General features: G+C 37.3%; 1 protein-coding gene across 1 annotated transcript in view; it reads left to right on the top strand.

Moving 5' to 3' along the window:
• SLC10A7 (solute carrier family 10 member 7) overlaps window positions 1-26,068 on the top strand; it is a 294,226-nt gene that overhangs the window by 188,399 nt on the left and 79,759 nt on the right. Inside the window, exon 6 of the mRNA XM_037830764.1 lies at window positions 16,129-16,164. Within this exon, the coding sequence (XP_037686692.1) occupies window positions 16,129-16,164 (36 nt within the window). The remainder of the gene's footprint in view (window positions 1-16,128; window positions 16,165-26,068) is intronic.

Here is a 26,068-nt window from a genome sequence, read left to right as displayed (position 1 = left end):
ACATAGTAATTGCTCAATAAATAAATGTTGAATGAATATATATGAATAGATCCCATTGTGTCAAAATTTGTATAGTCATGAGATGTATTATAGTAGAATTTTACTGTATTTTCATATACATAAATATATATGTACACTTATATTCATGTATCAGATGTCATTTAAAAAATGAACACATATAAGAATTATAATTATTGCAAAGTTTATAATAACAGACATCCTCAATTATACTTTCAAATGTTTGTGTTGTAGCTATTCTTTTTCTTTTTTTTTTTTATTTGGAACTCAGGCATAATGAAATTCAATCAAAATGATTACTAAAGAACAGTACTCTGATCACTTGCCTTTTTATTTCAATTACTAATTCCATTGTAGTGACCTAAATGGTTGCTATTTTAAAGTTCCTGCAATTATGCTTATATTAATCATAAAATGCTAATTACTCATTATTAAGTATACTCAATTCCTAATTACTTATTTAAAATTTCATGACATTTTATAGCTACCTGTTAGTGAAAATCCATTCATAGGAATAAACTGTATTGTTTTATTTTAAACACATAGTGGTTCTTAGTGATATGGTGATGTGCATAGATTTTGTTTTTTAACTGTCGAAGTGTGTAGAAGTTGCCCTCTACTGGGGAACCAGAAAAATTAAGTTGACATAGATTTTCAATTTCCTTAAAGACTTTTAGTTAAATTCATTGACGTGATTGCCAGACAATCACTTCTTGCTCTCTGGCACCTTTAAATTCTAAAGATACTGAAGTGCATAGCAGAGTACATTACAAAATAAATATCTGATGTGAATATACCTACATCCACTTCTGAGTGAAATTGTTGGCTATTTCTTTTCTAAAATTTCTTAGCGACAACACCCAATAGTTTAGGTCTAGAAGTAATTGTGTAATGATAAGTCTCTACTGAAACATTAAGAGGATTTAGGAGTATATAATTATATAACCAAAAATGAGTCAGGAGTGTTGTTAGCAGTTCACTATAGTACTTTTGGGGATGAATGTCTAAGCACTCTAAAATATTGTTAGATGACTCCTTTGCATTTTCCTGGGCCATAAGATGAAATTTGATTATAGAGAAGTAATTTATTTGTTCTATTAATGATTGAAATTTTGGACCCAAAAAATCACATGATCATAAAATGGCAAAGTCCATTTACCAGGTCTTATGAACTGATAAGACAGTGTTTTTCCTTGCCTCATCATTGCACTTCCTTCCGCCTTTGGGAGTTCTGTGAGGCTTTGGGTAGAACTTCCCTAGAGAAGTTCAGAGCCCAGGACCATCTTTAGGTTGTTCAGACCTCAAGACATATCATATTGTATGTTTTTCTTTTCTGCCCACCAATATTTAATAAAAACAATCATGTTATTTAAGGAGAAACTTACTTAAAATTGATATTGATTGTGGAAGGTGGAGAGGGAGAGTAAGAACAAACCCCCAAAAGTCAACTTGAATATGGGAATCCTACTGCCTCTTTGCCTTGGTGTTGGTGGGAGGATTTGTGGGTTGATGATGCTCACATGAGGTGCAAATCTTTTTTGAGACCTGTTGGTTAATCCACCTCCTTCTCCCAACTGAAGCCTCTCCAAGTCACGGAGTTTTCTACAGCCAGTTTTCAAAGCTGCAGGAATGACTCTGGTGAGGGAATATGATAAACACCAGGGTAAATTAGACCATAACTATATGAGACAAAACCAGTGGAGTGCCGTTGCTTCCATTCATTGTGTCCATCTTTACACTAAGTAGTGATAATTACAGTTAGATCTAATAGCAATATGTGCTATCATTTAGATGAGTCCAAAAAGGATTAGCTGTGCCAAACCCATTCATTTCACATGTATAGACATAGTCTGGTTTTTGGTTGGTTTGTTTATGTCAAAGGTCTGTTATAAGTCTGAACACTAGTTTTGATTAAATCATTATTTTAAGTATCTTATTTAAAAGAAAATGGACTCCCCCTACGTGGGACCTGACTCCTAGGGGTGTAAATCTCCTTGGCAATGCAGGATATGACTCTCAGGGATGAATCTGGACCTGGCATCATGGGATTGAGAATATCTTCTTGACCAAGAGGGGGATGCAAAATGAAACAAAGTAAAGTTTCAGTGGCTGAGAGATTCAAATGGAGTCAAGAGATCACTCTGGTGAACATTCTAATGCACTATATAGATAACACCTTTTAGGTTTTAGTGTATTGGAATAGCTAGAAGTAAATACCTGAAACTATCAAACTGCAACCCAGAGTCTGGACTCTTGAAGATGATTGTTTAACAATGTAGCTTACAAGGGGTGACAGTGTGATGGTGAAAACCTTGTGGATTACACTCCCTTTAACTAGTGTATGGATGGTTGAGTAGAAAAAATGGGGACAAAAACTAAATGAAAAACAGAATGGGATGAGGGGAATGATTTGGTTGTTCTTTTTTACTTTTATTTTTTATTCTTATTCTGATTCTTTCTGATGTAAGGAAAATGTTCAAAAATAGATTGGGGTGATGAATGCATAAACTATATGATGGTACTGTGAACAGTTAATTGTACACCATGGATGATTGTATGGTATGTGAATATATTTCAATAAAACTGAATTTAATTAAAAAAACACAATATCATTTAAAATACCATCAAAAATACAAAACAATTAGTAATAAATCTTACAAAAGATGTGCAAGACCTGCACAATGAAAACTGTATAAACATTGCTAAGAAAAACTGAAGATTTAGATAAATGAAGAGATATAAAAAAAGAAAACAGACTCAAGTTATTCTAGAAATTTATTTTAATATCCACAAGCCTGCATTAAATGCTCTTTCCCAAACCTCTCCAGAATCATTTCTCATTACCTCCCTTCTCTATCCTCATTGACCCTCATACTATCCCTCTCCTCCATCTTCCACATCTCCACTTTGCTTTTGCAAATTTTTCAGAAATGTTCTAATTCATGGGCCTTTCTGGGGACAGGGAAAAACCTGTTTCAAGACTTGATTTCCTTTAAAAAAAAAAAGCCTTCTCTAGTCTGTACTAATTTTATTATCTATTCCCTTTTTACCTTATATATATGATAAATATTATGCTATTAGGTAATAGTTTTCAGGCCTCTGATATGTGAGTTTTATTCTGCTTACCTGATTTTTAGGAGATAGTGTGGCATCCTAAATCAAGATCTGAGCAGGGAATTGTGGCACTTAGATGCTAATCCTAATGTTTTCATTCACTCTGAGCCCGTGTTTGAAAGACACTGCCTCCTTGGGCCTCGACCTTGCAATCCATAAATTGAGGTAGCACATTATCTTTAATATCCTTTTCAGCTAGAATTTTCTTATTTCTCTTATTTTTTTAAAAAACTATTAACCACTATATATAAATGCAGAATGGTAGAGACCATGGATTCTGGAGCCAGCCTGCATGGCTTGCTTCCCATTCTTCCATTTATTGCTTGGTCATTTTGTAGAATTATTCTGGTGTCTGTATGCCTCAATTTTATTCTCTGTAGAATAGGAAGAATAATTGCACCTTGCTCATAGATTTGTTGTGAGAATTGAATGAGTTAGTATATGTAAAGAGCTTAGAGGTTCCTGACACCTAGAAGAGGCATTCAATAAATGTCAGCTCATCTCATTATTATTACAAACATAAAAGTTTTAAAGCATTTCAGAAAGTGTACAAATGTTCATCAAATGGATATGCTTCTCCCTGAGAGAAGCATTTGTGGATACACATTCATTCATTCAGTCAGTCAGCAAAAATGTACTGGGTGCTTATTATATGCTAAGCACTGTTCTGCTATAGGTATCAATGAGCAAAATGGCAGACACCCAAGGGGTAGTAAATATCCAGTGTTACTCCAATGATCTAAGAGTTACTTGGGTGCATTATTTTCATATATTCCTATACCACTGGCAGTTGTATATGTAATCTTTGACTCTATTTTAAATTTATATTATATATATTTCATATCTATTTCCTACAATCTGCTTCCTGAATATCCTTTTCTTTTAAATTTCCTACTTTCATCTTTGCTCTTGTTTTTCTTTTTAACATCTTTTCTTTCCTTTGGACCATCTCCTGACCTCTCAACTTTTGTTTTTATTCCTTTTGCTGACACTTCCCATGGCTTAGCCATAGTCTCTCCAAGCCTCTCTCTTCTCACCTATAAAACTGGGATAAATTAGATGTTTTAAAGCACTTAGCACAGTTCATAGTTCATCATATACCTTCAATAAATGTTCATTGTTATTATGGTAGTGGTATTTGGTATCAACTGAAGCAGGACTCCTAAAGCAAGAAATACTATAAGCTTCTATGTATAGAATTTAGGCCTTAAGAACTTTGGTTGACCATTGGGTAATGTGGGGCCATCCTCTTGACAATTTAAGATAGCTGTGTTTTTTGTGTGTAACGTTTGCAGTGCTACTACTGATCCTTATTAGGCTGCCATATGTATTCCCAGGGAAAGTTAAGCTGCAACACATCAGACTGTGGCTGTGTGCCCATGGTGGAGGCCTGCAGGCCAAAATGAACCTCGGTAGATCATTCCTCAGCTACAGAAGCCTGTGCATTTGTTCTCTAGTCATCAAAAAGACATTCTGACTCAATTTTCTTTTGCTGCCTCGTTGGTCTGTTACACACTCTACAGATAAATATTTTTAAGAAGCTGCCTTGGAAAATTATTTATGGCATATTAAATCTATAAACTTAGAAGATATTTATATGAAAATTTCTCGGAAATTCAGAAAATTTCCACATCTACTCACTTTGGGCTTTAATCAAACAGGTTATTTTCATCACTCTTAACCTGTTATAGAAAAATCCAAGCTTAACCGACACTTTCACTGAAGTTAATACCTAATAATTTTAATGCAGGCCTATGAGTTTATATAGCCTGAAAATAAGATCCACTTAGTTTAAAAGATAAACAAAGAGTTTGCCATTTTTCTGCTTTAACATAAATACATTACTATTAGTTCTAATTAGTAATGCCCATGTTATTCCTCTTTTGTGTTCCTGTGTTTATTCTTTAACACTCATACAATCCTGGATATTAGCACCCTAAACTCCAAACAATCTGCCTACTGTTCAGCAACCTTAATTTCCCCTTCCCTACTGACCCCTTCCCTTTGCTTCCATCATCTTTGGCAAGGAGAATCATCTTCAGATTAGGAATGGTAAAGTAAATATTGGGAAAAGTAGGCCCAAGATAAGCAGACTATCTGCTGGCTTAGACTGATTACTTCTTAGAGTCCCAAGAAAGCTAACATTTGAGATTGCTAAACTGCTACCTTTGACAAATCATAAAGAAAAAGGAGTAGCATCAGCAACTGAGGATGTGCAAATGCCACTGCAAATATCAAAAAGGAAAAGAAAGTGGATTTTACACATTATTAACTGGTATAATAATTAATACCATAATTACTAATTTTGACATGACTCTAGAGCAAATTAAGGAACAGGTAATTAAATAGTGGATTATAAGTAGCTACAAAGGAACATGCTATGATATATAGAAGCCAGCATGGGTTCACAAAAAAACCAAGTCATTAAAAATAAAAATTTGTCACACTAACATTTCTTTTTGAGAAATAATTGCTAATTCAAAGCAATACTCTGAGCAAGGTTGGCAAATTGTGGCTCTTGGGCTAAATCTGACCATGCCCATTTGTTTACCTGTTGTTGTCTTCGGCTGCTTTCCACCTACAGCTGCGGAAGTGAAGAATTGTGACAGAGACCATATGGCCCACAAGGCCTAAAATATTTCCTGTCTGGCCCTTTACAGAAAATGTTTGCCAATTCCTTCTCTAGACTCTAGATATTTCTGAATTTTAATGTGCATACTAATTACCTTGGGGAGCTTGTTAAAAAAAAAAAAGTCTATGATACGGTAGGTCTGGAGTGGGGTCTAAGATTCAGAAATTTCTATGCTCCAGGCCAATGCTGCTGGACCTCAGACTACATTGTAAGTAGTGAGGATCTAGATTTCAGAAAGACATTTATCATATTCCCCATTTTAAAAAGTGAACAGTTGTAAGTCAGATGTCAGTTCGGTTGTTTGAATCTTACCTATTTGAATGATCGTGCCTAAGGAGTTGTCTTGCTTTCTTTGCCAGGGCTGCTATGACAAATACCACACAATGGGTGGACTTAACAGGAATTTATTGGCTCTTGGTTTGAGAGGCTAGAAGTTCAACATCAAGACATCAGCAAGGCCGTGTTTTCTTCCAGAAGTCTTCAGTGTTCTGTTGCTGGCTTGCCGCAATCCTCTGGAGTTCCTTGGCTTGCATCTCTGCCTCCCGTCCCATGTCTTATTATGATCTCTCTCTCCGTTTGATTTCCACTGACTTCTGGCTTCTTCCTACGACCTTCACTCACTTTGGATTTTCTCTATAAAGTTCCCGATAATGCAGATCAAGACCCATCATGATTCAGTTTGACCATACCTAGAAAGTCCTATAAGGAAATGAGTCCACACCTTAACTGATAATACATCTTTAAAGAGTCCTGTTTACAAATGGACACACACTTACAAGAAGAAGGATTAAGACCTTGTCTTTTGTTGGGGTACATAATTTACTCTGCCACAGGAGTGTGAGAGAGTCGTTGTCATCTTGGAGGGAAGTTTTTCTGGTCATTTCAAAATGATGATCTGAATATCATTTCCTTTTATGAGGATATTAGCTCAGTGATATTTGAAGTCAGCAATAACGAGCTTGGTAACTCTTATGTTTAGATGACTGATATCAACTGGGATTGTCTTCTGCATATTACCTCTGTTGGAAGAGAATTTCCCATGTGTCTTTCATATTTCTGCATGTTTGGGGAGAAGAGGCACTGACTGCCCTTTGTTCCCAATTATTTGTATTGCAAACAGCCTTGAAAGATATAAAATAGTATCTCCCCCTGGAGCAAAGGGCAGCTTTACTTACAATCTTAGAAGAGACAGCGTCTCCCTCTAGAGCAAAAGGCAGGCAAGTTTTCTGCCAATTAAAAAAAGATTCAGGTCTCCTACACTCAGGACTCCTCTCATGTAATACAACTTACTGCATGTGCAGCATCCATCTGAGCTCATCTGTGGCATTCTGTGGGACTTGAGGGCAAGACAAACTGACACCAACATGATGTTTAGGCTGCTTGCTGTGCTGTGAGTGATAAAGCCCTTTGACTCTGACCCAGGAGTCCTGTGTCTTCTGCTAACATCTATGGAACTCTGGAAAGTTAACTAGTTACAATAAAAGTATGATAAAATCTCAGACTCTTCACAGTTTTTGACATCTTCTCCCATTAGTCACAACACAGGTTTTTAGTCACTGACTTTCCCCTTTCTTTGCCCATCTCTAAAGTTAAATCCTCTAGCTGTGCTCGGGAACTCCTTTCCTTCTGCCTCCTTAGGTGCAATAGGTATAAGCCCTTCTCTTTATAAATCTCCATTTCCTGCCCCCTTTTGGCTCTTTTCTATAAATTTTGAAAATCCTCAAATCTCTTCCATCCAAATCAAAGCAAACACTAAAAATTTCCTTTACCTGCATTCATTCCCCTCAAGTTAGTGCTCTACTGCTCTCCTCCTCTCTATCACCAAACTTCTCATTAAATACAGTGTTTGAACTCTTCTCTTCTTCTCATCCTTCTCAAATACAATTTAGTTTCCACACTAGTCAATCCATTGAAATTGTTTTCTTCTAGGCCTTCTCTTAGTTTCAATCTGCACCTTGTGTTCCCTAACTTTTTATCTCCTTTGCAGCATTTAACAAGTCCCTTCTTTTTAAAATAGTCTTGTCCTTTGGTTTCTATGACACTATTTTTCTGGTTTTCTACTCAACTCTCTGCTCCTTTTCAATTTCCTTTGTAGGTCTCCCTTCCTCACATGGATTCTGCCCTAGGATGCCTTCCCTTCTCACTGGGCACACTCTCTCTTGGTGATCTCTCTTATCCCATTGGCTTCAGCCTGTCTAGACTGTCTACTAAGTTTCATACCTGTTCTAGTTTGCTAATGCTGCTGGAATGCAAAACACCAAAGATGGATTGGCTTTTATAAAAGGGGGTTTATTCGGTTACACAGTTACCGTCTTAAGGCCGTAAAGTGTCCAAGGTAACACATCAACAATCAGGTACCTTCACTGGAGGATGGCCAATAGCGTGCAGAAAACCTCTGTTAGCTGGGAAGGCATGTGGCTGGCATCTTCTCCAAGGTTCTGGTTTCAAAATGGCTTTCTCCCAGGACGTTCCTCTCTAGGCTGCAGTTCCTCAAAAATGTCACTTTTAGTTGCTCTTGGGGTATTTGTCCTCTCTTAGCTTCTCCAGAGCAAAAGTCTGCTTTTAACAGCCATCTTCAAACTGTCTCTCATCTGCAGCTCCTCTCTCAGCTTCTGTGCGTTCTTCAAAGTATCCCTCTTGGCTGTAGCACCTCTTCAAAATGTCACTCACAGCTGCACTGAGTTCCTTCTGTTTGTCAGCTCATTTATATGGCTCCACTGATCAAGGCCCACCCTGAATGGGTGGGGCCATGCCTCCATGGAAATATCTCATCAGAGTTATCAGCTACAGTTGGGTGGGACGCATTTCCATGCAAACAACCTAATCCAAACATTCCAACTTAATCCCCACTAATATGTCTGCCCCACAAGATTGCATCAAAGAATATGGCTTTTTCTGGGGGACATAATACATCCAAACCAGCACAATACCCATATATCTGATTACTTATCTCTAATTGGAAACCTTCAAATACCTCAAATTCATCGTCTTCCTCAAGAAAAATTTATCTGTTCCTCCCCATTCTACCCTGGCTTAAGAATTGAATCTATAGTCCACGTATTTGATCAAGAATCACTTAATTCAGAAAACTAAAAAAAATAGATATACTTCCTTCTTTTTCAACCCCTCCTCTCCACCATATTTAGTTAATTGACCAGTCTGCCTCCCAAATACTTCTTGAATCTATTATACCTCTCTTTCTTAATCACTAAGGTTCCTCACCTTACCCCCAAATCAACTCCTGCCTGTATTACTGCAAAACCTCCTTAATAGCCTCCTCCGCTTTAATCTTCCTTCCTTTTAATCTGTTCTCTAAACTGCATCCAGAGTGATTATTACCTGAACACAGATATTAGTCTACTATTGCAACAAGGTCCCTCTTATACTCATGCCTGCATAAAATCCTTTCGGTGGCTTCTGCTTTGCTTCAAAATGAAGCCCCAACTCCTTACCATGAATTAGTAGGCCTTCCGCAGTCCATCTTCCAGCTTTATCTCTTACAACTGCACCCCTCACACTTTACTCTCCATTTTGGTTTCTTTATGTTCTTGTTTGCCCCCAAATCCTTCATACAGCTTCTTCTCCCTGCCTAGGTTTTTTCTTCCTCCCTTTCCTTTCATCTGTCTCTCCTTTGCCTGACTAATTCCTATTCTTCTTTCAGTTCTCGTCTTAATTGCCCTCATCGCCAATTAAGCACTTACACTCTTATAGAAAGCAGAGATTTTCGTTTCTGAGCACTCATCATTTTATTGTGATTACTTGTCTGTCTTCTCTAAAACAAACTTGGAGGGCATTGATTATGTATGTCTCCTTCACCACTTTTCCTCAGCTTTAACAGGGCCTGGCATAGAAGTCACAAGTAGATTATTTGTTGAATTTATCAGGGACAGATCAAAATCTAAAATGATAATAGGCCAAACTAATAGAAGTCATATATATATATATATATATATATATATATCCCTTAATTTTGGCATGAAAGAAAGTCACCACCTTGTGAGAATAAGATGGTAGAGGCATTTCTTAACAGAAGTGTTGTACTTAGAGATCCTGCAGCTTTCTGTAATGGCACTCCTTATGGGTAAGGACCATTGTATTCACCCTTTTCTTTCATCATGAATGAAGTCTGACACATAGTTAGCAGTCAATAAATGTTTGTTTAATTAAATATAATGTCGTTGAGACAAGAGGGCTGCCTCTCTTTCAAGGCTTCACAGAGTGTCATTGCTTTACTGGAGTCCTCACAATCCAGGAAGGTGTCCTTGGCTTTGCAGGTCTAGGCTCTCATTGTCATTAACATACCCCCCCATGTGGTTGTGTTCTGAGAGACTGGTGTCAGCTAGTCAGTATGTTCTCTCTCCATTAGAATGCTACTTGAAAAAAAAATTATTATTAAATTTTTTTTTGTTTTAAGCATGGTCTCAAGCTAGGGAGAATTAACTGGATATTTTCAGTGGCTAATGTTACCCAGCTCAAATGGTCTGAAGTAACTGTCTTCACTATTACGCACTGTGCCTGATAAACAAACAGAATGGTCATATCATCTGCTAAGACACCATCTTCCCTTGACAGAGATGTGAACATACTGCTACATTTTTAATTTGGGGATATTAAGGTACTTACCCTATGAAGGTCCACTTTTTAAAAGGAAGCTGTAGGCAGAGGATGGAGAGGCCCTCACTTGCTAATCAACCACCATCTTCTTTCCAACCTTCTCTTCACTGGGCTCCTAATGCCACTTTCTTTGTTCTGTACAGTTTATTCAACATATAGTTTGACATCTGTGCTTAGGTAGGAGGCCATATTCTCTGGAGACCATATACCAAACCATTTTGTTTCAGTTTAGGTGTCTTCAAAATTCCCCATTACTCCCCCCACTCCTTTATAGTTTGTTGCTTAGGATGTGTTGATCTCACCCATTACATACTAGCTTGACACAATTTCAATCTTGAAGGTTAAGCTTTTCTCCAAGTTTTTAGGTTATCTCTACATACTGATGACAGGACAAAATGTGAAGAAAGCCTGAGAGTTTTAGCTAACATTAATCTTTATTTTTTTTAAAGTGATTTTTATATTAATGTAAGTAAAGGGTCAGAGTAGAGGACTTGTAAAAGTATAATTTTTAAAAAGTCAAAATAGGACTTTCTTAGAAATATGGAATGAGCACAGCAAACATGTATTTAACTCAATTATGAGGGAACCAGCAGAATGGTAAAGTTGGTTCTTAAGGAGATTGAAGAAATGAGGCTTCTATAGTCCATCAGAAAGGCGTACTGAAATAAGTTTGCTAAATTAGAGACAAAATTGATTAATGCCTACAGGACAATAAAAGCCTAGAGTTTGTGGTCATTTTTTCTACTAAGCAGAAATAATTTTTATCTCTCCTAGATAATACTCTGTAAGTTAACATTGTAATTTCAGGGCCTTGACCTTAATCAATAGTAAACAGCAAGTCAAACAAAGGCATATCTTTCTAGGTAACTAAATAATCCTTGGATTGGCCTGCTATACAGTTCTCCCATATGACATTGAAAGAATACGCAGTTTTCTTTTTGTCTTATTTCCAAGTATTGAACAGTGTTTATTAGCTGAGTATTGTGTACCCTTAAATTCATCTGAGTGAGAGTATGTGTAAGAGAAGGCTCCTGCCTTAGGAGGAACTCTGGGAGGAACCGAGGGCTTTTAGCCTGGAGAAGAATCAGTGTTCAGAACAAAGTGCTACTAACTTCAGCATTACTCTTAAAATATAACCATGAAGAAATAGCCTAAGATTGCAAAGATGTTATTTGCACTCTTCAAGAGCATCATTACAGGGCCTTTGTGAAGGAGAGGTGAGGCTTGTCCCAAATTGCTCTATGGAGAAGACCCGGGCAGCAATGGGAGTGGTTTGGGAGCAGTGTAAGAGCTTCCTGCTTGTGAGCGTGCTTCAGCCAGGACATGTTTGCCTTGAGAAGAAGAGCATTTTCTGTCAGTGAGGCTTCCTGGCAAAGGCACAGCCATCCCTGATGAAGCTGTTAGGAGATAGAGAAGTTCACACTTCAGATGAGGACTGGAGCAAGGGATCTCTAAAGATCCCTTGCAAAATGCAGATGCTGTCATTCTGTGAAAATGGAATCTTATAAACAAGAAATTGATGGATCAATGCCTTTTAGTTAAAAAAAAACACAATAAAACAATGAGAACTTTTTCTAAGGCTTATTTCAATATCCTAGAGATGGACACCCAAGAAGTGAGTTTTATTATGTGTGATCACTGTGGTTGTTGTAGCAAGACTTTTGATAACATTTTCTGTCAAACACAAATCATACATTCACGTCAACTTTTCCTTTTTTACATCATCTGCTAAGAGAAGTATATCCACAGTTTTATTGTTTTGTTATTATAATTTGGTTTTGTTTGTATTTTAATGTGACAGAATCTCAGAGTCTCAGATTTGACACTTTTTTTTCCTTTCCACTAAAATCCCTGAAATATATTCACCCAGTCATTCACATCAGAGGTGTAAATGGATTTTCTGTAAGTTTTTCAGGAGACGACAAAAGCCAAGTCACTTTATAATTTGACTTCTTCAGGTGTTGCAATGAGAAAGCTTACACACACCCTAACTTCAAGGATGCTAAAACTATGTCTTGACCTTGAATCTGAAAGCAAGAGTGACATATTTTGCTAGAAGTGCACATCAACCACTTCTTCGCGTTTTTATCCGCTGCGTTTGTATAGGATTTGCTTAGAAATGATGAGGGAGAAAGAATCAAATTGAGACTTCTATTTAACTGAGAAAAAACAGCATGCTTATTTGACTTGATGGCTTTCAATGATTGTTGCTGTCGCAGTTTAAAATTTTAGTTCACCCTTTTTACCATTGATATTTGCAAAAACTTGACTTGAAAAAAATGTATCAGAATCACTTTCTCCTTGTCACACGAAGGCTTATTTCTCAATTTGTTTCATGCCATAAAAAGACATACTGAATCTGAAGCTCTTCTCAGGTTTACTCGTAACATATAACCCTGAGGAAATAGTTTAAGATTGCAAAGATTTTATTTGCACCTATAAAAGCACGGACTCTGGAGTTAGGGAGCTATGGATTCAATTCCTGGCATTGCCTCTTGCTAGTTCTCTCTAAGGCTCAGTTTCCTTACCAAGTGAATGGATTAATAATAGTATCTACCTCATAGGGCTGTTGTAAGGGTTACAAAAGATAAAATACATCAAATCCTTAGCATAGTATCCCACACAAGATAAGTACTCCAGAAATGTTAGTTACTATTATTTTAATAATAATTATAATGACCTCACAGAAACTTAATTATGATGCTCTTATTAGAGTTAATGGTTTCGTGGCCGACTCATTTCCTAACACAACAGAAAAGTAGGTTTCAGCATTAGATAATAATTCAGTCTTAGTTAATGAACTTGAGCAGCCATTCTTGAGAAAATAATGAGGGATCTTAAAACCAGAATTAGAAAATACATTCTAATCACTAGAAATTTTTAATGTTTAGGAACAAATATCGTAAGTCTTTTGAAGAATTGCAGGAGTGTGTTGGTGACTAGACACTTGAACTGTTCAGGCAGAACAACATGCAGATAATGCTGATCCACTTTCCAGTACAAGGTTATCATTAAGAGTCAGTTGTGAATCTTCAGACCAAGATCATATGGCAACTAGCTCCCACACAAATGTCACAAGCAGGACTCTAGAAAACTATACTGGTTGCTGAATCTGCTACCTCGTTAGCAGTGATATAGTGGAGTAAGTTCTGGATTTGGAGTTGGACAAAGCAGGCTCAAGTCTAGACTTTGCCATTTCTTTGCCGTGTGACTTTGGGCTGGTTGCTTAGGTTTTCTGAACCCCAGTTTTCTCATCTATAAAATGAGGTGAATAAGTAACTTAATTCACTCTATAGAGAAGGATCAAATTTTAAAATGTACATGAAAGCGCTGAGGCAAAATACCATTAATATTACTGGTGGTATTACTAATATTATTAACATTCCATGATTGCAAAAGGAAATGAAATGGGCATCAGGAAGAATATGCACTGTACAGCTTCAGTGTGGCATCGACCCCTCCATTATCAGACAGATGCCCCCTGAGTGGGGATAATGCACAACCTTTTAACTGGGTGAAAATTCTTGTCCTATCACAGATATTATATCTCATTTCTCATAAATGTTATAAGTGCTATTGATACTCCACAATTAACACTAATGCAAATTTCTATTACCTTTTACCTGAATTTGGGTGAATCTACAGATAACAAAGATAAAAGTATTTATTTAGGCTCTAACCTAGCCAATTCCACTCTCTATACTCATTATACCCTCCCTTTGCTCTTCAGTTATTTCCCATTTTGTTAGGATCAACTCCAGGCTGCAAGCTCCCTCTGGCATACAAGGCCTTTGGTGATCTGGCCTCAGACTGTTCTGTTTCACACTTTCCTTCCCTACTTGCTCAACTCTTTATAGATCCCGAGTGCTTTGTACATACCTTTCCCTCTTACTGAAATGCCCTTACCCTCTTTCTGCTGGGTTAATTTCCTTTAATTATTCAAACCTTGTAGTGTCTCCTCTTTGTCATAACCTTCCAAAGAGAAATAATCACCTCCTCTGTCATACCATGTTTCCCCTTGCCTCCATGTATTTAATCTCATGTATCACTGTATGTTGAACTTTGTTCATAAATCACTGTCCCATACTGGATTATTAAGCTATTTAAGCTCAGGGACCACATTGTATTCACTCTTGAATCTCCAGTGATGAGCACAGTACCTGGCATAAACATGAATGATCAGTAAATGTTGAATTGACTTGAAATCAGATGGCTCCCATATACTCTGAAGCTAGCCAGATATTCTCATTTCCACATGGCCTTACAAAATTTCAAGTTCCTCCCAAAGTCTAAATATACCACATGCCATTGAAGAAAATTAGCCCTTCTAAATTAGGTATTATTTTGGCAGTTACCACATTTAGCTCTCCTAAATGTGCTCATGAGAACCTGTTTCATAGACACCAGTGGAGTTGATAAGCCACAATATGTGTTTTAATGACCAGATTTAAAAATATAACACTTAAATTAAAATTTTGTATGCTCTTCTGCCAGTTGCAAAAGTTTACAAAGCAAAGAAACATTTATTCTATTGTTTAATAATAAAGCATGTCTGTGTATGGATATTCACATGTGTGTTTGCCCAAGAAAGTCATAGTACCAGTGTTCATATAAGGTAAACCAGTCCTTCTCGGGCCACATCCAAAATAATTTAGTTATTGAATGACAAAAAGACTTCCTTATAAACACCAAAAGAATCTTTTTTTCCAAAAGGAAAGAAGTGATCCTAAGCTTGAGGCTGTACAATATGGTCTTGGGTTCGTTCACTCCCTGCCCCCCCAGCTCTCTCTCTGTCTCATACACATGCACACACACACAGACACACACACACATGCACACACACACACACACACACACCTTTACCCTAAGACTCTCTGGAATTTTAGAGTTCCAAGTACAATTCATTAATAAAAATATGAAATGCTTTTTCTTGTATAAATCATAACAAAGTGTCGAGAGCTAAAGGAAAAACTAAGAGAGGCGAATAAGCATCTGCTGCTCTAAAACTGAAACCTGTCATGTTAACTCCCTACTCAAACACCTAGTTTTAAAGATTTGTCTCCAAGAAACCTAAAAGCTTGTAGCCTGCCTCATCAGCAACAGCCTCAAACTGTTCCCTGTCATTGAAGAAAACAAATCTTTTGCTCGTTTCTGCCTAGGGGAGACAGAGGGACTGAGGTGGTCCTATGTGGCTAAATTAGATGAAAGCTTTGCCTTCTACCATGGAGGCATGGAGTCTAATCAACTGAAATGAGTTTTGAGATCCTAGCTCATTTCCTAGGGGAGATCAGTTCACATTACAAAATCACGACAACTCATTCATCACAACTGACGTGGTCTTTGCTCAGGAGAGGACCCCAGCTGGGACTAAACCACCTGTCTTCTCTCGAAAAGGGGCACTTTATACAAGTTAGAGTTGAAAGCCTTGGAGTAAGAAAGCTTGCCAGCCACCAGCTTCTACCCCTGTGATACATATGTAATGTGGAAGGAACTTGAGTTTAAAAAAGGAAAGATGAGGTTAAAGAAGATTGGTGGTAACACTTTTAATGATGCCAAATACAAATAATTGTAATAGAAATGCCAAGGCATTGTTCTAAGGATACCCAAGATTGGGCCTCCCTCTTCTTTATCTCCTAGACTTTATTAAGTGATAAGGATGAGCATTTCCGTGCATCAGAGTTTAAAATGGCAAAGAAAGTGTCCTCCTTTCCAGGTTGATAAATGATCATCATCTCTTTTATTTTTTTCAGGGCATCGTTATAACACCCCTGCTACTGCTGCTTTTTGTGAGTACTTTAATGTTGTCTTTAATGCCTTTATTAAAAGCCATCTACAGTTCTTTAAGAAAGGTCATTAGAGTAAAATTGAAATTTGAATCCTTTGCACTACTTTGCATCACATTTTGAGTTGTTCTTCCAGTTGAGCTGTACTGAGTGACAAAACTCAGACACAAAGAAGCTTCATAGTCTCAGGATCCAAGGACATCAGGACAGTTATTTGGGCCTCTGACTCTTGGTTAAATCATTAATTATTACAAATTAATGACCTGTGACACAGGTTACAAATGTGCTGCTCTTTATTTTCTCATTAGTAAAATTAAAGTGATTAGTAGCGACCCAGTGTACATTGGTGTGTGTTTGACAGGAAGAGCCTTGGACTGGGGGAATCAGAGGAAGCTTGGGTTCCAAGACTGGTACTGAGAGTAACTAGCTTCCCTACAAAAAGAATACTGCCTCAATTTCCTAATCTGTAGAATGGGAAACCTTAGCACCTATCCCAGTCTATCTCCCAGAAATAATGAAATGTGCTTTAAAAATAAAAATTATAAGCAGAAACAAGCCACTGGTTAAATAAACAAAAATTGTTCTGAAAATAAATGCTAATTAGCTGTCTCATGTCTTTTAGCACTAAGCATATGAGAAATTAGATGAAAGATTATAATAGAAATTAATGTTATCTCATGCTGAGCAAAGCATATGTAATCATGAATGATACCTAAAATATTTTATGAACTGCACATTTTTTCATGCACACATCTCCCAAATATGAATCATTTCACTTATCACTGAAATATAGTGAGGATGCGTTTCTGGGAGTGAAACGTAACTGTCTGATGAGCACTATTTGTCAGTGAGTTAAAACTATGGGGAAAATTTATTTAATTATAGTGTAATTACCCAAGTTGGAATTCAATTAGAGTAATAGAGTGAGGGACCTCATTTCTTACAAGCTGTGTAAAAAATAGGGATAGAAATACTAAACAGTTGGATTCTGCATCTTTTATGAAAGACATTACGTTCAAGTACTAAAGCTCAGAGCTTCTGAAGTGCTAGCTCCATACTGACAAGGTAAGAAGATGTAACTCAATCTTTTTTGCAAGACCTGGGATTGCAGGGGCAATTTCCCAGAAGCAGTCCCCAGCAAGCATAGGATGCAAGTCAGTCTGAGGCCCCCACTTGCAGTGTGTCAACGATCTAGCATAGACCCTAGCATCTAGTCAGTACACAATAGATGGCAGTTGCCATTGCACAACCAAGGTTTTTCCATTGCAGAAGAGTGACGTCTCTTATTCATGTGACTCTTTTAAGAAGTACAGGGTAGAAGATACTACCAAAACTAGGTGATTGACACCCAGGATAACATTTTTGAGTATCTCAGGGTTTGGAATCTCTGGGACCCTGTTTCAGCTGGTGATCAAAGAAGCAAATGAGTACTTTTCTCCCTCTCCTTCTCATCTCCATGCCATAATAAGAAATTTTCTCAGCCAAATAATATTATGGCATCCCATTAATGTAAGCTTTCCCCAATTCACAGACACTTAGACTCCAACTAAGTTTTAGTTGGTTCAACATTTTACAACAATATAGCTACAAGAATTGTGAAAGAGACCCCAAGATCCTCAACTTAAAAGTTTTAACGCTTCTCTTCTGAGATTACTGGGTTGTCTTGGTATATTGACTGACATCATCATACATCATCAATAGCTACTTCTGTGTTATATGACTTTAAATCACATGCCCAGTGTTTTAGTTTCCTAGTTGCCAAAACAAATGTCATACTCTGGATTGGCTTAACAACAGGAATTTATTGACTCTGGGTTTCAGAGGCTAGAAGGTTTGCTTCCTCCTGTGGTTGGTATCTTCTGACTGGCTGGCAATCTTTGGGGTTCCTTGGCTTTTTCAACATATGGCAGTACACATGGTGGCATCATCTCCTTTCTTTTCTGGGTTTCATTGATTTCCAGTTTCTGGCTGTTCCCCCTGGCTTCTTTCATTGTGGCACTCTTTATAAGGCCTCCAGGAATAGGATTAAGACCCATCCGGATCCAGGTGGGCCACATCTTAAATGAAGTAACCTCATCAAAAGGTCATATTTACAATGGGTTCACACCCACAGGAGTGAATTGAGATTATGATATGTTTTTCTGGGGTGCATCACTCCAAGCCACCATATCCAGTATATAATACTTTTTGTCTGTTTAGATTGCCATGCAGTTTACAAACAGTGGGAACTATTTAAACATTTGTGTTACTAAGTCCCATTTACTGAATAGGACAGGAATCTGTATGACTTACATGAACACATTCTATAAAAATGCAGTATTTTTCAATACCCCTGAAAATTATATTTTATATTATCCTATTTTGAAAATGGAAATTTTTTAATATGCAGATGCAATAGCTAGTAAAGGTCTTTTTTGCTGATGGATTTTCAGTCCATTATATTCTTAATCTCTTCTCAGAAGGTTTCCTTAAGCTTTTTGTTACAACTAAAACCTGTCTTTTGATTCTTGCTTCTGCAGCAGGCCTCTCATATCACTGAGCCCTAAAATTGGATAAGGTGTTCCTTGTACCTCTTTGCCTATTCTACTTCATTTCCCCTCCCTTCTCCATAACATCCCCTAGTTTCTTCGAGTTCATGCCAATAAACTGTACCACTTGCAACCCCTTTCTGTTGTAATTATCGGTAAAACCCCAGTTCACCCTCCATCAGTTCAAAAAAATTTTAGCACCTTCCCATTGTCTTCTTTTTGACACTACACTTGGAACAATTCTTGTTGATTTCAATATGACACAGTAGGTCCTTCCAATACCCTGACAGTTTTGGATGTATTATGTCTGCCAAAATGCCAAGTTCTTTGATGCAATCTTGTGGGGACAGATGTATTAGTATTGATTAGGTTGGAATCTTTTGATTAAGCGTTTCCATGGAGATGTGACTGAATCAACTGTGGGTGAAACATTTGAGTAGATTATTTCCATGGAGATATAGACCCCGCCCATTCAGAGTGGGTCTTGACTTAATCACCGGAGTCCTTTAAAAGAGCTCACAAACAGAAGGACCTCAGAGCAGCAGAGAGTGACATTTTGAAGAGCAGCTGAGAGAGACATTTTGGAGACAGCCATTGAAAGCAGACCTTTGCTGACACTTTGGAGATGCTAGCCCAGTGTTTGCCCTAGAGAAGCTGAAAGAGGACAAAATGCCCCAAGAGCAACATTTGGAAAGATGCACAGGAGCTGAGAGAGGAGCTGGAACTACAACCTGGGATCAGCAGACACTAGCCACATGCCTTCCCAGCTAACAGAGGTTTTTCAGATGCCATTGGCCTTCCTTTGGTGAAGGTATACTCGTGTTGATGCCTTAATTTGGACATTTTAGCCTTCAGAATGTAACTTTGTAACTAAATAAACCCCTTTACAAAATCCAATCCATTTCTGGTACTTTGCGTAACAGCAGCATTAGCAAACTGGAACACTGACCTTTAAGTTCTTGACCTCTTCTCCAACAAGCTTGCCCATCTCTCCACATTAACCACCCACCTAAATGGTCAGACCCTTGACTTTGTTACTGCCAATAATTGCATCCCTCCATAATCCAATTTTCAACTTTCCTCCTCTCTGACCAACATCTCTTATCTTTGTGACTTATTCTCTAGTACTTATTCTCTCTTGCATCTCCAAATCAAAAATTCTTCAAACTTGCTGAATGGTTAAATTATTCACCTTGTCAAAAACGTTACTGTGTTGCTAACTATACCCTTCTTATATTCATCACCACCCCCATATCCTCACATTCCATCTTAACTGGCTTAGATCTCATGGTCCATCATTATAATCACTCTTACATTGTTTTGGTTTGCTAAAGCTGCTGAAATGCAATATACTAGAAATGGGTTGGCTTTTACAATGGGTATTTATTAGCTTACAAATTTTACTGTTCTAAGGCCATGAAAATGTCCAAATTAAGACATCAGGAGGGAGATACCTTCTCTGAAGAAAGGCTGCTGGCATCCAGGGTTCTTCTGTCAGATAGCAAGGCACATGACTGGTGTCTGCTGGTCCTTTGCTTCCCAGATTTCATTGCTTTCAGCTTCTGTTTCCAGTGTCCTCCTCTCTGAGCTTCTGTGGGTTCTTGCTTGCTTCTCCAGGGCTTTTCTCTCTAAGCTCTCTCGACTTATTCTGTCTTTTAAGACCCACCTTGAATGGGTTGGGTCACATCTGAATTGAAATAACCTAACCAAAAGGTCCCACCTACAACAGGTCTGCACCCACAGGGATGGATTAAAAGACAATGGCCTTTTCTGGGGTACATAACAGTTTCAAACCAACACATACATACATTGTCAAAAACCTTGCCCATCTCTTACTTCTAAATATTTGTCTGTCAAAGCATCAGGCCCACTTAAATCCAACTCTATGCCTTCTGTGTGGTATGGTGAAAAGGCATAGCATTTTGGTTCAATTTGCAGCTAATACCAGTTGCGTAACAGTGGATTAGTTCTTTAACCTTTTGCAGCCTTAGTTTTCACCTCTGTAAAATGGGATTATGTTGAGGATAAAAGGAATTCTTTTATGTTGAAGCACATTGTAAACTGTAAAGAACCAAGCAAATGTTATTTATTTAAATTTGACACTTTATATAGAAAAATAGAAAATAATTGCAGGAAGGGTGTTCTACAAAAGCACTCAACTGAACTTTAGCAACAGACCAACTAATCCAGATTTCAATGACTTTAAGATTCTATATGCTTATATAATCTATGTAATCTATAATTTCATAATCTTATAGGTAATTCATAAATCTTATGGGTTAGGTTATTATGGTAATCCAATGTTTACCATGGCTGACAGTGAGAGGAGTGAAAAATCACCTTTTTTCTCCTAAATCCCAAAGTACTTTCATATATATTGCCTCAATTTTCTTGATAAAATCTGATATAAGGAACAACAGAAATTATTGTCTTTATTTAGTCAATGGGTGTGCATCAGTCCTATCTGATATAGACAACAACAGAAATTATTGTCTTTATTTAGTCAATGGGTATGCATAGTCCATGGAGTTCCTATCCATGAGGATGAATTAAGGTTATATCTAGCTTTAAAAACCACCCTTATAGATTGGGATTACTTGGAATTCCATATTAATGTTCCTTATGAAGTAATAATACAAGGGCTAAGTGTCCATAAGATTTTAAGTTTGACTAGGCCAGGAACATTGCATGTTTTATTCATTAACTCATCCCCAATGCTAAGTATACTGTAAATATTTTTTGGGAAGAAGGGTCTCTCCTTGAGGAAGGGAACAGAAAAGTAGGTGAGCAAAAATGATTAGAATGCTTGAAATTGTAAATAAGGTTAGGATCTCAACCTAACTCATAAAATCTTACCTGTTATTTGCCATGAAAAATAATTGACAGTTGTTTTCAGTAATGTGTCTTAAAATTATTTTATTCAACATTTATTTGAGTGCCTACTGTGCACTGTGAATGTTATAAGCATCAATCTGACACTGATCCTTCCCTCAAAGAGCTTATAGTTTAATAGTAGAAATAAGATACATGCACAGATAATTAAAAATCAAGATAGAAATTTTAAGTATCATAAGATTCGTAATATTTCAAAGAAGATTACTGAGATAGAAAACATTAATTAAATAGCAATACTTTTGTTTTTTGGTTCTCTTTTTTTTACCATGAATTTTAATGCGTAAAGAAAACTTCTAGTTTGAGGAGAATGAGAAGGTAGATGGAAACTTCTAATGTTTTCCAAGGGATCTCCTGCTTACTGGAGACTTTTTCATATGTGGGGTTCTGATTCTCTGTTATATGTAACATCACTTCAAAATGTTCATCTTTCCTTTCCTTTGATGTGGTTTACCACCAACACTATGTTTAACAGCCATTTTTATGGGCCTTATTCAGAAGTAAAAAAAGAGGATTGAAGGAGAGAGATTTTAAAACTTGAAAAGTAGTCTAGTATAATAGTTAAGACGAAGAGGCTATAGTTACTGACTTCAGCACCCAGACTGTGAAGTCAGGCAGTCGGCCATCAGGCAGTTCGAGGCCTGCTTCTGTGGATATCCTTTCCCTGCAGTCTCCTCAGTAAATAAGCTCATCCCTTCTTTACATCTTGCTTGCACTAAGAAGAGGAATGAAAGGAAGCAATGTCTAAACCTCTTCTCTCTCACTCCCTCTGACAAAGCTGTCTGGGGATAACTGTGTTCACCCCTTAGAAACGGTCAGTCTAATTCAATGTAATTGCAATTTAAGGAACCCATATGTACAATGGTACTGCTATGGTCTCAAGTCCCCATACTTCTGTAGACCACCAATTTATTTAAATAAGTTTAAGCTTGGCAGGGGTAGGTCGCAGCAGTTTGAGCATGTGCTATTGGAACAACAGATAAGGCCTCTCTTCCGTTCTCTTCAGCCGTAACGGGCAGTTTAACATCAAGATCTCTTGAGGCATGTAGGGCCCAAACATTGACTACTGCTGAAAGTCATGTCCACAGAGTTCATAGATCACGTACCTGGTTGAACTGTCTTTATTTGTGGGGGGTGGTCAGTTACCTTAGAACACTTGATGAATATTTACCTACATGCTTACCCATCTATTTAAGCACCTGTTAAGTAAGTAGAATCACTGCTATATCGATAGATTTGAAATGACTTGATTTCTTAGATTTCTGGTCCCTCATCAGGTAGGTATTTACAAGGCATTGTGATAAATGGACATGTATGCATAGATGCCTGCGTGCACACACACATACATACTATACTCTGTTTCTTCATTATCTGTATGTTCTAAGAGCAGGTGTAGCTTTACAAAAAAACAAGCAGAACGTACAGAGTTCCTATATACCCCCCTCTCCCCTGTCATACATAGTTTCCTTAATTACTAACATTTTTCATTAGTGTGGTAACTTTGTTATAGCTGATGACAGAATGCTATTATAATTATACTATTAACTATAGCCTATAGTTTACATTAGGGTACATTCCTTGTATTGTACTGTTCATTGGTTTTCTTTTTTATTATTATTCCGATAACTTATATACGACCTAAAGTTTCCCGTTTTATCCACTTTCAAACAACTCAGTGGTGTTAATTATATTCTCAAAGTTGTACCACCATCAACATCATCCACTGCAAAAAAAAATTTCATCACCCTAAAAAGAAACCCTGTACCATTTAAGCATTCACTCCCCTTTCCCCATCACCATCTGGCCACAGGTAACCTGTGTTCTAGTTTCTGACTTTATGAATTTGAATGTTCTACTTTTTTCATGGAAGTGAGATCATACAATATTTGTTATTTTGGGTCTGGCTTATTTCACTCAAATTGATGTCTTCAAGGTTCATCAATGTTGTGGCATCTTCAGAACTTCATTTCTTTTTGCAGCTGAATAATATTCCATTGCATGTATATACCACTTTTGTTTATCCATTCATCTATTGATGGACACTTGAATTGCCACCACCTTTTGGCAACTGTGTATTATGCCACTACACATCAGTGTACAAGTATCTGTTCAAGTCCCTGCTTTCAATTCTTTGGGGTATGTACCTGGAAGTGGGATTGCTGGGCATATGGTAATTCTATACTTAACTTTCTAGGGAATTGCCAAACTGTTTTCCACTGTCAGTGCACCACTTTACATTCATACCAACAATCAATGGGTGTTCCTCTTTCTCCACATCCTCTCCAACACTTGTTTTTTGTTTTTTAAATACTAGCCATCCTAGTGGCCATGAAATGGTATCTCATGATTTTGATTTGCATTTCCCCAGTGGCTATTGACATTGAGCATCTTTTCATGTATTTATTGGCCATTTATTGTATCTTCTCTGAAGAAATGTCTTTTCAAGTTTTTGCCCATTTTTTAATTGTATTGTCTTTTTGTTGTTGAATTGTAGGAATAATTTATATATTCTGAATATTAAACCCTCATAAGATATATGGTTTCCAAATATTTTCTCCATGAGTTTTCTTTTTTACTTTCATGATAAAATCCTTTGAGGCACAAAAGTTTTAAATTTTGATGAAGTCCCGTTTATTTTTTCATTTGTTTGTGCTTCAGGCATAAAGTCAAAGATACAAGGTCCTGAAGATGCATCTCTGCTTTTTTTCTAGGAGTTTTATAGTTTTGGTTCTTATATTTAGGTCATTGTTCCATTTTGAGTTAATTTTTATATATGGTGTGAGGTGGGAATCCACCTTCATTCTTTTGCGTATGCCTCTCCGGTTCTCCGAGCACCCGTTCATTGCAGAGACTATTCTTTCCCAATTGAGTGGACTTGACACCTTTGTCCAAGATCACTTGGTCCTAGATGTGAGGGCTTAGATCTGAACTCTCAATTCAATTCCATAGGTCTATCTGTCTGTCCTTGTGCCAGCACCATATTGTTTTGGTTACTGTAGCTTTGTAATAAGTTTTGAGGTCAGAAAATGTGAGTCCTCCAATTTTGTTCTTCTTCTTTGAGATGGTTTTGGCTATTCAGGGCCCCATACCTTCCGTATAAATTTGATGATTGGCTTTATCAGTTCTGAGAAAATGGCTGTTGGAATTTGGATTGGAATTATGGTGAATCTTTACATTGCTTTGGGTAGAAATGACATCTTAACAATATTTTATCTTTCAATCCATGAACACAGAAAGTCCTTCTATTTATTCAGGTCTTCTTTAATTTCTTTCAGAAGTATTTTGTAGTTATTCATGTGAAAGTCCTTATTATTCTTGGTTAAATTTAGTCCTATAGATATTTGATTCTTTTAGTTGCTATTGTAAATAGAATTTTTTTTTCTAATTCCTCTTCGGATTATTCCTTACTTGTGTGTAGATACATCATTGATTTTTGCATGTTGATCTTGTATCCCACCACTTTGCAGAATTTGTTTATTAGCTCTAGTGGCTATGTTGTGGATTTTTTAAGATTTTCTATATAATGTCATCTGCAGGTAGTGAAAATTTTACTTCTTCTTTTTAATTTGGATGCCTTTTATTTCTTTTCTTGCCTAACTGTTCTGGCTACAACTTCCAGGACAGTCTTAAATAATAGTGATGACAGTTGGCATCCTTATCTTGTTCCTGATCCCAGGGGGAAAACTTTCCATCTTTCACTCTTTTTTTGTTTTGTTTTGTTTTTTGATTTTGTTTTTTGTTTTTTGTTTTTTGTTTTTATTAAATTCAGTTTTATTGAAATACATTCACACACCATACAATCATCCATGATATACAATCCACTGTCCACAGTATGATCACATAGTTATGCGTTCATCACCACAATCTATCTCTGAACATTTTCCTTACATCAGAAAGAACCAGAACAAGAATAAAAAATAAAAGTGAAAAAAGAACACTCACATCATCCCCCCGTCCCACCCTGTTTGTCCTTTAGTTTTTATCCCCATTCCTCCACTCATCCATACACTAGATAAAGGGGGTATGATCCACAAGGTCTTCACAATCACACTGTCACCCCTTGTAATCTACATTATTATATAATTGTCTTCAGGAGTCCAGACTGCTGGGTTGGAGTTTGGTAGTTTCAGGTATTTACTTCTAGCTATTCCAATACATTAAAGCCTAAGAGGTGTTATCTATATAGTGCATAAGAATGTCCACCAGAGTGACCTCTCGACTCCATTTGGAATCTCTCAGCCACTGAAACTATTTCGTCTCATTCTGCATCCCCCTTTTGGTCAAGAAGATACTCTCAGTCCCACGATGCCAGGTCCACATTCATCCCTGGGAGTCATACTCTGCGTTGCCAGGGAGATTTACACCCCTGGGAGTCGGGTCCCACGTCGGGGGGAGGGCAGCAAGTTCACCTGTCGAGATGGCTCAGTTAGAGAGAGAGAGGGCCACATCTGAGCAACAAAGAGGTACTCAGGGGGAGACTCTTAGGC

Source organism: Choloepus didactylus, chromosome 3 (genome assembly GCF_015220235.1).
Source record: "Choloepus didactylus isolate mChoDid1 chromosome 3, mChoDid1.pri, whole genome shotgun sequence".
NCBI lineage: Eukaryota > Metazoa > Chordata > Mammalia > Pilosa > Megalonychidae > Choloepus > Choloepus didactylus.
The sequence above is the reverse complement of the archived record's forward strand: the minus strand, read 5'-3'. Positions and strand labels throughout refer to the sequence as shown.